The 14,528-nt window shown below is 47.9% G+C and overlaps 1 protein-coding gene across 2 annotated transcripts; it reads right to left on the bottom strand.

The window, feature by feature from the left end:
• Positions 1 to 119: 119 nt before the first annotated feature.
• LOC125020010 (chondroitin sulfate proteoglycan 5-like) lies at positions 120 to 13,513 on the bottom strand. Of its 2 annotated transcripts, none has more exons than XM_047605206.1 (6): positions 12,922 to 13,513; positions 7,529 to 8,303; positions 6,356 to 6,544; positions 5,983 to 6,145; positions 3,508 to 3,672; positions 120 to 1,371 (listed from the first exon to the last, which is right to left on the bottom strand). In XM_047605206.1, the coding sequence occupies exons 1-6, from the start codon at positions 13,001 to 13,003 to the stop codon at positions 730 to 732; spliced, it is 2,016 nt and encodes a 671-aa protein (XP_047461162.1). In that variant the 5' UTR covers positions 13,004 to 13,513; the 3' UTR covers positions 120 to 729. The 2 variants fall into 2 exon arrangements, with proteins under 2 accessions (XP_047461162.1, XP_047461163.1); XM_047605207.1 differs by having other exon boundaries at positions 6,067 to 6,145.
• Positions 13,514 to 14,528: the final 1,015 nt, after the last annotated feature.

Below are 14,528 nucleotides of genomic sequence, written 5' to 3'. Positions count from 1 at the left end.
ACTCCGTCAACTCTTTTCAACCCGTGCACCAGGCAATGAAATCCTCCACTTGCTGTCTCTTTTGTGGTTGCTCTTCCTCAGCAGTCTTTATCTCCAGAACACAGTGCTGCAGTTTTTGTTGTATAATCTATTTATTGAGGATTAGAAACATGAAAAAAATATACAAAAAAAGCCTATGAAAACATGAAATAACTGTTCACAATGAATAGCAAAAGATTTTTATAGAAACAGTCGATAACATCACTATAAAACTCTAAGAAAACTTTATGAACAAGATCCTCAGCTGTCGCTGACATTGGCACCATGCTAGGAAAGTGTGCTTACAAGAAATTTGCAGGGTTTGTTTTGTGCTTGAGTGAGAAGAAACCTGAGTTTTGAGAGGTTGTAGTGTACAAAAACGTCGCGAACGTGTGACTGCAGCGACTACACAGTGATTATTTTCTTTGTGTGTGTGTTTGGATTTCAGAGTAAGTGGTATGAGCAGAGGTGTCCCAGTTCCAGTTTTCCGGACCACGACCAGATGTTGTCCTCGTCCTTTGGGTGTAAAAGTTATCAGCCAGTGTGCAACGATGAACAGATGGATAAGAGGTCTATAAATCACTATTTTTTTTTTTTTTTTAAAAAAAGAAGGTTAGAGCCTGATGGTCAAATCACTGGATGGATTAGAACGTGACAGATGTTTGTGCATTTGGATGTACAGATGACGGGCTGGACTGTGTGAGGGCCTGGTCAGCAGAGCGGAGGCAGGGACCGGGTGCTGACCGGGCTGTACTTCACCGTGGACGGTGATGGAGGAGGCTGGGTAAGATGAGGGGATGAGGGGGATGGATAAATGTGCCCGTGCTGGTACTCTCCGCCGGTCCCCGGGTGCGACGAGCCCGGACCAGGACACCGGCCCCGGGGTCTGCGCAGCTGAGGAGGGGTGGATGAGCAGGAGGCCATGCATTTGTACTGGGAGGGGGAGTGGTGGGTGGAGGGATGACAGGTGGGGGGGGAAGAGTAACAACCAGGGGCGGAGTGACGACTTGGGGAATGATGACGACCGGGTGAGTGGTGACGGGCGGGTGAGGAGTGCCTCGCGGACAAGGGTTCACGGTTACTGGGCGAACGCTCCTTCTTGTGTTTGGGCGACTTGGACGTCTTGGGTGTTTTGGGTGACTTGGGCGTCTTAGGTGTTTTGGGTGATTTAGAAACGGGGTGAGAGGCGGCGTAAGAGTTGGAGTGAGAAGTAGGGCCTTGGCTGGGAGAGGTGGTGTCTCCATTGTTGGCGTATTTGTAGAGGAAGACGTCATACTGGAGGGGCGGGTTGGCCTCCGGGTGGAGCTTGGCGTCTTTGGGGAGTAGCACTTCCAGGCCAATAGTGACTCCATCCTGACATGGGAATGCAGCAAGTGGAGAATGGTGCAACAATGTAGGGAGAGCAACAAAGGAAAAGTGATGAAATAAATGCACACAGACAGATGAAGACATGAGTGACTTGTGATACACAGGAACAGACGGGATACCTCAAAGCTGCGATAAGGAGTTTTTAACAAACCACCGGCTATTTGCAAATATAGCAGATACAGATACGTCTGGAGCATGTGCACAGATGAGCCACAACATTAAAACCAATACCAATGTCGGTATTCCCATAGCTGTTATTTAGACACGTATATCCCACCTAAATGTCGTTGCTGACCAGGCCCTCCCCTCATTCCACAGGTCCCACAGGCCCCCCCCACCAACGTCCTCAGAAGGCCCGTGTCCACATGTCAGTGATATTAGACAGGGGGTTTTAATGTTGTGGTCGATGGGTGTATATTGACGCTCTTTTTATTAGCTCTGTGTTTACTCTCCTGGAGGAAATGTCTAGAAATCACTGTCGGTTTTTGTCGAGCGAAGGCATGGCGGTACGGTTGAGGATTAGAAAATCAAAACAATTGACTGAAAGACCAGACAAAGCTTCGAAGACCCGGAGGAAACTTTAGATAGATGATAATTCTCTATATGCGATATCATATAAACCACTATTAATAGCCAGTTAAGCATCTATCTATTGGAACTGCTCTTGAATGATAATTCATGTTCATACTGGAGACGTAGCTCTAAATAATTCACAAAATATCTCAGTAATCTATTAGAAAAGGTTACTTCTCTTGGGCTTGACTGCTAACAACGATGGGCCACAAGCCTCTAATACGATTCAAATTAAAGACTGGAATTTGAGCAAAAAACAAACAAAGAAAAATCCATATATTTCTTAGTAAAGGATATTTTAACATTCAAGTCCATTCTGTGAATTTAATATTTAACCCAGGAGGGAATAGATTATAACTCATTATCTAGAATAAATTATTTTATTTTAATTTTTTCTGAATATGACTTAATTCAAGAAACCCTCTACAATTAAATAGATGTTAGGTTTATAATGTGAAATTTCAAGCTTCTGTTGCGGTTTCCGTGCATTTCGCGGAGCTGTCCGTGGTTCTGAATGAGCCCCACCGTGAGCGTGGCACAGCCAGCGAGCAGCCTACTGTAGCACAAAAGCAGGGTCAGACGTGCGCTCGGTTATTATTAGCATGAGAGCAGTTGGGCGGCGGTTAGCTTCATCATGAGCAGACATGCAGAGAAAGGAAGAGACGCGGAGAGAGACACAGAGGGGGGTGGGAAAGTGGAGCTCATAGCAACACACAGGGACAAGCCGTATAAAATTAAAAAGATTTATTCCAACAACTGTGAACTGTAATTCTCCATGTATACCCAAAAAAGTACAAAAGAATCTCAAGTACATTAAAGTATTAGAAATCACATTGAAAACCAAGACACAGCGTGTGTAATATATGTATATAGATTCAAATATCAACTCCAAGCAGTTACTTTGACCTCATGTAATCTAGACATATCCACTTATTAGCAATGTCAAACATGAATATTTTTTCGCAAATACAGATTCACTTGAATTCCACGTACTTCGCTTGCAAATATTTTCAGACACTTTTTCGCTTGATAAACACCAATGCATGCGGGCAGAGAGCGAGAGAGAGAAATAGAGAGAGAGAGAGAGAGAGAGAGAGAGAGAGACAGTAAGGCGGGGGAGGGGGGGCAGGCGGAGGCGAGGGGAGAGCGCGGGGGATACAGGAGAGGAGACAATGAAGGAGTTCATTGGCCAAAGGCCAAGGCAGGGGCGTCAGCAGAGAGGAAGGTTGCTCCAAGCCAGAGGTTTTAGTCCAGCGTGAGAGGCAGACAGAGGGAAGGAAGGAGCCAGCGGTGCCACTATGTTATCAGTGTTGGCATGGCGGCCTTGTAAACAGGACTACTGTGCTTCTCAAGTTGTAACTTTTAAATTCATCTTGTGCTTAAACTCGATCTTATCAAACTGTTAGAAATACACGGCGTGCACTTTGCACAGTTGTCAGCCTCAGAGCTTTGTTTTTTTGTTTGTTTTTTTCTTAATTTTTTTTTTTTTTTTGTGCACCCCTGTTACAGGTGGTGACATTATACCAGGTTGTTCTGGAGCGTGTTTACCTCGGCGTTTTCCTCTGTGTTGTTAGGGGTGAGGCCGTGGTCGTGGTGGACAGAGGCCGGGCGGTTGTTCTCGTGCTTGGGGGAGTGAGAGTTGAGGATGTTCATGGACCCTTCCTCCTTGGCTTGGGGGGACTTCGCCGGGTCGTCCTGCTTCTGCGGCTCATCCTGCGGGGAGATTAGGTTACTCTTCACACGGTGGTCGGCACACATCTTAGGACACACAAATGACGGACAAGCGTGTTTGACTTGCAACAACCTGCGACAGAGTCTCTTATGTGTATAATTTGTGTATGTTCTCTTCAGAAAAGGCATCGTATCTCGACATGTTCGGTCGCTGAATAGGAAGTGCGAACTGAGCTCTGACGGTCGCAAAATATGTACAAAATATATATAGTACAGTTAATGTGAGGCGCTCTTCCAGTTAATCTATGTGTAGTTAAGGCTGGCTGCTTGGGGGAGCTGTGGCTTAGTGTTTAAAGAAGCAGCTTTGGGGCCATGAGCTCGCTGACGACTCACAGGACAAACTCCTTGTACGTATACATATATATACATATATATGTACACGGAAAATAAATAACTTCTTAAATGTATGTGTATTACAATCTGGACCCACAGAGGAGTTATCAGTGACATTTAACACACTAAATTCAGAAATTGCTATTAAAACCTAAAACCTTCAAATCATACATAAAGTTAATATAATATAAAATAAAACATACTGTCCAAACCAAAACGCGTGAGCGTCTGCCAGGAAACCTCCCTCTTGCTGAAGTTAATAATCCCTTAATGTCACTGTATGGACTGATGCTGGACCTGCACACTCAGACCTTTATCTAAACAGCTAATCATACCGAACGGCCTTTTGACATTTAAAGCACCGCACTGCAGACCGTGCGCCTGCAGGGGCTTTTTAGCCTCTACACCTGACATTTACAACATCAGGAAGGCACGGAAACACGTCCATAATCGCTGCCTGGAAATGCCAGCACAACTCTGAGTGCAGTGGTGTATATAAAAAAGTAGTATATTTTCTCACTTCGTTGCGGCTAATGAATCGAGAGCTACCGTGTGATTTTCAGAATCCGTCCGCGTGTGTGATGACCCGCTTTAAATTTAAATGGCGTGAGCGGCGAAACTATTGTGTCTGCATGATCAAGCCGTCAGCCTATTGGCATGTCACAGGCATGTGAAGGTCGCGGGCTCGGTAAGTGGGACACCATTGATCCGCCACGCCGACTACCGCTGGACAAAAACTCACTAAATGCCCTTTCACGCGAGGGACAATTGGGTCAGCGGCTTAAATGTGATGTTCTTGGTGATCTTGTAGACCTTGTATGTTGTTTTTGGCTAATCTCTGCTTGTATCTTCCCCAATTAAGAAGAATCCTCATTGATTTTTGAGCCTGATGCACCAGTAACCTAGTGAATTGCCTCAGTGTCCTTGCAAGCACGTGTGAGCGATGAACAGCGGCACACATGACAAATCTTCCTGCAAGCGCGCAAATGCAACCCCCCACCCATACATAGGAACTTACATTAATACATCAATACATTCAGCACACATTCATATTCACACGCACTCTTACATGCCGCTGCTGATCGAACGCCCTTTTACAGCAGCGCTACATGCACAACCTGTAGGAGAGAACCGGGTAAAGGAGGAAACCTGCTGCACGGAGGTCTAAAATGGTTGTTTGAGCTGCGGGGGGGGGGGGGGGGGGGGGGGGCTGGCAGGTCGAACAAAATGGAGGCTCAATTTCCTCACGGAAGCTTCTCAGGAAGCGGCAGAGGTAAGAGAGGCGGCAAAATGCGGGAGCTCGCTATTTATTCTCGCTGCGGTAAACACGCGAAGCCTCGGGAACAACCGGCCGAGGGAGGCCTTTGCGGAGGGTGGGGGTGATTAATCACTTCACCTGGAGTGAACATGGAGCACAGCTGGTAGGAGATATGATGCGGGAAGGAGGCAGAGGAAGTGAGGCCTTGGAGCGAATGAAGAGCCGAGGTCTGGAATCTAGCGGTTTGCACAGTGGGCGGACTCAAAGCAAAGCCAGGATGGGAAATTGCTGCAGGCAAAACGTGGACGTCTCCACTGTGCTTACCTGGAAGTGGTTATAAGGGTTTCTGGGTTTATATTCCCAGGTATAGCTGGCTGCTGATTGCCTCTGGAGGGATCGGTAGGTGTGAAAAAGCATTAAACAAAGATGCACCGCACGTTTTCCCAACTGTGAGCGGACATCCTAAACAGAAACTAATGTTTCAACAGGTGAGTTAAAAGGTTTGGTGTGTGAAAGAACATAAAGATGGCTACGTGCGGGAGATGGAATAATTACTCGAGACAACGTAGGTTTGAACACAATGAGGAGGAGATGAGAAATGAGGAATTCACAGAAAAATGGACAAACATGATGAGGGAGGGAAAAAACAACAACAACTGGAATGAGAGAGAAGAGCAAACATGAGGAGAGCTGGGGCATACCTGACAGATTATGTTGTCATAGTACGCCAGGTTGTGAGTGTGAGCTTGGGGAGCGAGCGGAGGGGTGTCACACAATTTCCTTACGTTTGGCTGTGAGCCGTCGGCTGTTGTGGAAACCGAGAGGCCGTCCGTCTGTGGCTCGCTGCTCTGTGTGCGGTACTTACTGCAGGGGGGGCAGAGAGAGTGAGATTTGTGTGATAAATAATAGCGGTAACATGTCTCCTTCAGCATCACGCGCATTTACAGCTTTCCAGGTCCATCAAATCGCATCTTTATCTGTAGTTGGGTGGTGTATTTGGTTGGATACTTGCAATCAAACAGCTCACATTTTCACATTCTCACCTCCCTGTCGCACACACACACACACACACACCTGCGTTTGCGAAGGCGCCTGTTCTCGTTCTTGAGGCGGTGCAGCCTCTTGGCGAAGAACACGACGATCATGAAGAGCAGGAGGAGCACAAAGGAGGCCACGCCCACCACCACGCACAACACCTGGAACTCGGTGACCGCCCAGTCGCAGCGGGTGCCTTTGTTCCAGATATAGTCCTGCACATTGCACCTGGATTAAAAAGACACGGAAAAGGGGAGGTAGGAAGAAAGAATCTAAAGACGCGGCATTAGCCGTTAAGATGACACTGTTGGTGTGCGGTCAACTTCCCTAGTGTCCTGGCCAAGAAGCTTATCCAGAGTGTGTGTGTGTGCCAATTTCAACAGTGTATTGTCAACTGCGAGACACAGTAAAGAGTGTAAAATGGCTGATGACATGGTGCCCCGAGGTCTGTCCAGCAAAGCAGGGATTCAGTCTGCAGCCTAGCACTTAATGAGATCAAAGGATCAGGACACGTGCGTGCATATATGGCACATGTGTTCCAGATATGTTTTCTTTTTAAGTGTTTGAATGCCGCTAAGCGGTGTGCACGTGTGTTTGTGTTTGTGCGTGATTTTGCTCAGCAGGCATGATAAGATGAGCAATAGTTTTACCTCCAAGCTGACGGCGAGGGCCGCAGGACAGGGCAGATGGTGCAATCGAGGCGTGCAGGATTGTGTGTGTATATGTGTGTGTGTGTGTGTGTCTGTATTTAACGTGGTCCAGCGTGCGCCTCCCTGACCTCACTGTATTATAATTTTCATCGCACTTTCTGCGTGTGCGCACTGCGTGTGTCGGCTGCCGTCGCCCACACTCGTTCACCCCCCGCATTCAAAACGGAGCTAATCCTTCGGTGACCCCCGCTGTGATCTTGACAAACCCTCATGACACATTAAGCCAGCCTTCTGTCTTTGTGCATGTTCGTGTTTTCAGTGTTCGCTCGTCTGAAGTGTCCTAAATCCCTTCCTTTGTGTTGGAGAGACGCACTGGAAATGATCCAGTGATGATCCAAATTTTTTAATTTGGAGGCAAATTGTAAAAACACCCCCTGCTGCCATCAACAGACTGTACTGACTGTGAGTGGTGGTTGTTGTTAGCTAAGAAGTGACTGGCCTTGTTCTCAGCCTACTGAACATCATGAACAATCCTCATCACAATGTGCAAAGTGTTTCTCACCTGCAGAAGGCTCCCATTCCGGCCACTACGGTGCACACCCCTCCGTTGAAGCAGAAATTGGGCTCAATGTCACACTGAGACACGCACACCCCAGGTCCGGACAGCACAAAGCCCAGCCTGCAGCCTCCGGGCCCAATGGCGCCACCCATGTCCGGCACCCCTTCACCCTTGTCTGGCCCTGACATGGGAGGAGCGGGTAAGGACGGGCTACTGTCCACGTCTGGGCTTTCAGGAGCAGCAGGAGAGCCAGCCAGGAGCGGATTCTCATCCTCCATGTCGGCTGGAGGCGAAGGGGTGGGCTCGGGTTCCGGGGTCGTGTCTAACGTCGAGAGGTCGTCGTCGGGGGACAGGTAGTCGTAAAAATCGGAAAGAGTCCACGCTGTCGGGTCACCTCCTTTCTGCTTCTGGGGTTTGGGGACTTTCGCCCATTTGACAGCGACGTCAGACGGCACAATATCTGGCGCAGGACTGTGAAACTCCACGGTGATGACGTCGTCGGACAAAGGGTTCCCCGGCTGGTCCGGGCCCGCGCCTCCCGCAGTCAGCTCCTCCCCAGCGGGTGGCTCCTCTTCTACAAAATCTAGGTGGACGCGTTTGTGAGGACGGTGATGTTTGGTGGAGCTGAGCGGGATCTTGGTGCTAGTGCCGAGCCCTGCCCCGATGAGGTGCTCCCTCTCCGCCGAGTCGTCGCTAAGCACCATCCTGGTGTTCAAGGCCTCCTTGCTGACAGATGACTGGTTGTGGTGATGGTGGTGCCTGACCAGTGAATGCCTCCCTGTCAACCGGGGACACAAAGGTTACAGAATTTTTCAGTTCTTTGTTCAAACCTGGAGGCTGCAAAAAAAGACAGACCGAACCGTTTGTTGAGCAATCGTACACAAAAATGACTCCACAGAAATGTTTTAAAGGCTTTTTATAGTGCTCCAAATGACAAGTGAACCGACTTTCATGTGTAAAAGTAGTTCAGCGCCACAAAATGAACTGTCACTGTCAGTGAAAAGCAATGTCAACTGTGGGAATTATCTTCTGTGATCACATCTGAATGCAGGTGAAAAAATAACAAAGGGGCGTACGTGTGCATTTAACTCATCCCAAGGCGCTTACTCTGTTTTCTTTGAGAAAGATTAATGAGGCGGGAAACATTTCGGTGGATCTCTAGTGTTTTCTGGTTTTCTGGGACAATACACTCTGCCTTTCACAATAAACTCATTTTGACGAACATGCAGTTAACAAAAAAATGCACTATTTTTTAAATTTTAAAAATGAAAAATGGCCGTTGCTCACTTTTAGGAACTAAATGATCAATTGTCAAAGAGAACAAGAGAAGTAAAGTCTCTTCTTGAACCCGCTATAAGTATAGTGATGTAGGATTAGGAACATTGAGCGACTTGACTAATGTGCTCTAGTGACCAAGACAGGGCGAGGATTAGATTAGGATTTAGAGCTACATGTTAGAGGCCGACCGGTCAGTCACTACTGTGTTTTTGCAAGAGAGAAAGAGATGCTCACACATGGCCAGAGAGACCGAGAGATACAGACAGAGAGAAATTCTTAACATGCAGCCAATTGGCCGCTCATTTCAAACTCACACTGTGCAGCCAGACATTGTAAAAAGCCAGGAAGAGATCTCTTTCAAATCCAAGTTGAGGTCACAGTTTTCAAAAAAAATAGCAAAATTTTTAAGAGTGGAATTTGGATGACTAATGAAAATAGGAGATGCACAAAAGATCTAGACAAAAATTCCGGTTTGGTACAATGGTGCACACACACACATGCACAAAAAAGACTTGGCTTCGTGGAACTTGAAAAGACTTGGAAGCTGATGAAGGAATAACAGGATACGACACTGCGAAGCAGTGTGGAGCGAGTTTGTTTTAACTCTGCAGCTCGTTTGGGAAAATATTAGTTCTTGCTTTCTTGCTGGGATTCAGATGGAAAGATTGATATCATTGCCGCTGCTATGCCTAAAAACTTGGACATCCAGGAGAAACTGCTGCCTGGAACTGGCCGCAGGTAGCAAAAAAAATAAAAAACCAGCAGCTGTCAAGTTAACTAACTAACATACTGTGTCACATTATAAGAAGGCTCTGAGGACGTTAATGCACCGGCCAAGAAATATTCTGGCTAATGCATGTATGTTTTTTACTAGAAACGAATGTTTCTTTTAATTTAACTCAAGGCAGCAAAGTGATTTTTGTCATTTACTTAAAATGCCAGACTGTATATCTTTAAAGGACCTTGTTTTTTCTCTCTCTCTCTCTCTGTCTCTCGTTGTAATGCTCCCACATTTTCACACTTTTCCACTGCCCTTTCGCTCAAACGTCCAAACTCATCCAGATACTTGGCCGGGCGGCTGCTCTCCCACTGCCACCCTGAAAATCCCCGTGTCCAATGAGATCACTGCTCTCAGTGTCTGGCACTTCATTCAGAGCTAATACAAAAACCATCTGAACGTGCCTCGAGTCACGAAGACTAGCGGTGGCTGAGGAGCCATGAGATTCACCTCACACACACACGGAGTGCAGTTGCCATGGTGAGATGTAAAGAGGTGCCATGTTGAAAGGAGGAACGGAGCGAGGGAGTTTCAGTGGAAACAGAGAATCCAGTGTTAGCGCGCTCTCTTGTTTTTCAATCAATCAGCCAGTCAGTCAGGGTGGCATGCCAGCTCCATCTCTGGGAAAAAATCGAGGTGGAAGGAACCTGAAAGCTCCACAGTTTGTGAAAGAGACATGCTCCGCCGATTAAAACTGATTACAAGCCGATCCGGTTTTCGTTTAAAGGTTCAACCTGCCAATTTGCTCTCTGGTGAGAATTAGATGCCGCGTCCTCTCTCGGCAGCTGGCAGCCTTCATAGCGATTATGAGCGCATAGGGGAACATGAAGGGATTACAAGAGCAAGGCGATCAATTTGCATGAATTTGATCTCCCATCTTAGGAGTCGCTGTGATCCGCACCTTTAATTGTCGTATCGGCTTGTAACCTGCTTGGCATCACACTGAGCGTGTCGCCATGGTAACGAGTTTTACCTGAGGTCACTGTGATTGGTTAGAGTGCAGACTCCCAGCAGGACACAGAGGGAATAGGTATGAAACCGGCACTGTGCACTGTTGCTGTACTATTGTTTGTAGCAACCCACGTCCACTTATATAAACCTGTTCACGGTCAGGCGTAGAAAAAGGAGCACAACTATATCCAAAATCAAGAATCTATTAATAATGATTGATCATTTCCACAATCAAATTGAGTTGTGCATGTGCTCCGAGCGCTTAATTCCCCCCCAGCACCTTTGACTGGCCAGCCTGACACGTCCATCCATAAACCTGTGTTAGATTATTGTTTTTTCTTAACTATAAATAGTTTTCTTCCCTCCCCTTCTGCGTTTATGCGTGTGGGAATCGGGGAGATGATGACGATCTGATGTGATCTGATCTGATCTGCTGTGACATATCATGAGCTTTCCGGGGCTACAAGGCAGATGGACCTCACAGTATGCATTCACTCAGACGGCGGACACACACACACACTTACACACACTCCCACGCGCCAGAGCACCCAAGACTCTGGCTCCGATCCACGTTGCTTTACATGGGCGTCCAGTAAGGGTGTGGACTGAGAGCTGAAGTCATCAGTTGATGGTTGATTGGTTGCTTAAACCGGGTAAAAGTGCCAGAAATTCACTGGCTCTGACTTGGGAATTGTGAATATTAATAGGTTTTTAATGATAGTAAATGATAGTATATTAAATGTCTTTTAGGCTGCTGGTGGATGATTGCAAATCCCCCTGTGGCAAGTTTGAGATTCATGAATAAAAGAACTGGTTCACTTAGGTTATGGTCAATTTCTTTGAAATTGAAAATATAAGCTACACAATTAAAGCACGCAATGAAATCTAAGGCACAGACATACACATGTGCTAACCACCCACTGCGCCAATGTTCAAAACCAAACTTACTGAAGGGAGGCAGAGCAAACCTCAGGTCATGGATAATTATTGATGCACTGCAGGGCCTTCATATGAAGCAGCTTTATGGTTGTCACTGGAAAATATACCTAAAAAAAAAAAAAAAAAAAAAGCCGCCTGGGAGGCTCTCCTCTCTGATTTCTTTCATGCCCAACAATTGCTTGACTTGCCGATCCTGACTCCAGATTCCCTAAGGATCTAAAGGAACATAAAACATGAATATATATTAAAGCTGTGTTTTACACTGTGTCGTGGGGTTTCTCCTTATGTGCTTGTTCCGTTACAGTTGAGTGATGATGCGAATAAAAAATCCCTAAAAGGTGAAATAAATCAGCTGTGGGTATTGTCGCATGTCCCAAGTCACGTGGTCTCTGTGGTTTTAACCATGAGAGACGGGACGCCTGGAGAATATTTACAGACCAACATGCCACAGCGTTAACGCCTGGGTACACATTGAGGGCGCAGAGATGGCGAGGCGGGGTTGGAGGGTTGGGGGGGGGGGGGGGGGGGCACCATGGCAGCGCGTGCTCACGTGAACCCCAGCGACCCTCTGCGTGCACGAGCCACCCTGTTGCTGGGCAGCGCTCGCTTCCACAAGAGTCCCAAGACTCGCTTCATTTCCACTAGCGCGCATGTGTGTGTGGCACAGAGACAGTGGAGACAGGTTGCAGGCTATCAGGTTTGCGGGCGGTGTGTCTCACGGGATGGACAGTAGCCTAAGTGAGAAGGAGGAGCCGTGTGTAGTCTGCCCAGTTGTCTCGGGCTTTCCACCGGTCGTCTGGAGGAATTCAACCCTTTCAGCGGCATGAATGGGGCCTCCTGTAGCCTGGACACGGTGCGCCTAATCCCGCCTTTGTCTGGGGTGCGCACCGCCGCGGCCAGTAGCAGCTGCAGCACTGAATTGTCAAATGACTCCGATCAGCATCCGTCTTTCTCGTAAAGATGTACAACAACAGAGCTAAGGACATATTTGAACTAATTAGCCAAGAGGTTTTTTTCCCCTCCCCACCACGTTGAATGGACATGACAGTGGTCACAGTTCAAGTGTCACTGATCAATAGCCAGGCAGAAAAGATCAGATCATACAGATGGCTCCTCAATGTATACTGACTGTCTGTTAAATGCATTTTTATTCATGCTTTAAAAACGAGGACAAATTGACATTATTAAAAACCAATTAAAACCCCATTAAAAAAAATCAGTGCCTAGTAGCTTTACGCTCTCCCTTTACTGGCAATCAAATATAACCTAACGCTATCAGTGTCTAAAAAAACTGAAAGGCATTTGCATCTCCATGTTGCATAGATACATCACTGTAACTGTCATTTTTCAGATCCATGACAACGAAGGTGTGATTTGATTCACGTGCGCGCTTCCTTGCACAGATCCACGCACGCACAGGGTGGGACGCCGGCAGAGCCGGCAGACTTACCGTGAGCCGACAGGGGGACGATGACCAGCGAGATGGTCAGCAGCACCTGCCAGGTCCCCAAACGACCGTCACCGCGCGCCATAACGTCGGGCTACTCCTTTCGACAGGGGCGATGCAACACTCTGATCCCTTCCCTCCCTTCCCTCGTCTCTCACACCGCCGGGCAGATTGTGGGCTCGTGCAATAATCCTCCGACAGATCCTGCAAAGTTCAGATCTTGTCCATTTTCGCCATGGCGCCTTTATCCTCACCGACGTTTGATCTCTCGTGCAGGTGTAGCGCGTGCGCGTTGGAACCGGTTAACGGCTCGGGTTCGGCTCCATTGCCCCGGGTGGGTCCCCCTCTCATCAGCACCTTCCTTTACGCGCGTGTCGCTGTGGATTTCGGGGTCCGTCGACAGCAGCAGAGGAGGAGGAGGAGGAGGAGGAGGAGGAGGCACCGCGAGGAGTTGTAGTAGTAATGCGCGCGACCAGCGGAGGGTCTGCAGACGAGGTTTTAATGAGACTGAGCTGTCTCTGCTCGCCTGCCCGACTGCCTGCCTGGCTGCATGCGGTCTGCTAAGCCTTTCTCCCTTTGGCTACATCGGCGCAGAGCGACACGGTGCGCACGCACGGTGCGTTTGGGTGTCAAAGTGCCAGCGCGCACACACGCAGTGACACACGCGTACACATGCGCGCGCGCACGCGCACACACACACACTCACACACACACACACACACACACACACACACACACACACACACTGTTTTAAATGCTCGCCACTGCTCAGCGTCAGCCTGCTGTGTACAGAATGGGGGTGAGGATGGGGGGGGGTTTAAGCAGCGCCTGTTGTCACTGAAAGTCAATATGTTCCATTTTTCACCACAGCTGTGTGTGTGTGTGTGAACATTATGTTCAAGTCGCTTTCTCTCTCTCTCTCTGAATTGTGTTTCTATGTCAGGGGGTTATTTGCTGGCCAGCAGAGAGAGGCATGCGCACGGTGCCTGGATAATCCTCTTAATGTTAAATTGAGATATAGACTCCAGACAATAGCATCTGCTGCTGAATTAACCCCCCATCCCCACCCCCCCATCCCCCCCTCCACATACTGACCAGAGGCATATAGTTCTTTTCCCACCTCCATCTACTATACTTTCCCACAAAGTGTCATTCTCATTTTTAAGATCCCCTGGCACACACCCCAAACACATCACCTTTAACCCTGCTGTTGCAGCTCTATGTTTTATCCTTCCTTCGAGCATCCTAAATGGAACAGCTTCCAAAAACATTCATGTAACGTCGGCTCTGTGACACTAATTCGTGTTCCTGCCTCTGTGTCTCCACCTCTGTCAAAAACGGTTAACAAAACGGCCTGCACTGCGCTGACAGCTCACTCTCCTCCTCACTGAAATGATGTTAAATACATCACGGTATAATTAAGACCAAATATTCTGTTCCCGGTGAACGCGTTGCACTTTCGCCCGTTGCCCGCCCAATCAGGGGTGAATTGATCGCAGCCGCTGCTGTGTACAGTCCCCTGCTGTTCCCCATCAATTCTCCCTGGAATAAGCACCACAGCCTAATCTGAGCCTGTACCTCAGATCAGCACTCTCAACAACAGACGTGAG

The sequence above is a fragment of the Mugil cephalus genome, chromosome 14 (assembly GCF_022458985.1).
Source record: "Mugil cephalus isolate CIBA_MC_2020 chromosome 14, CIBA_Mcephalus_1.1, whole genome shotgun sequence".
Taxonomy (NCBI): Eukaryota; Metazoa; Chordata; class Actinopteri; order Mugiliformes; family Mugilidae; genus Mugil; species Mugil cephalus.
Note: the sequence above shows the minus strand (reverse complement) of the source record. Positions and strands in the feature narration are given on the sequence as shown.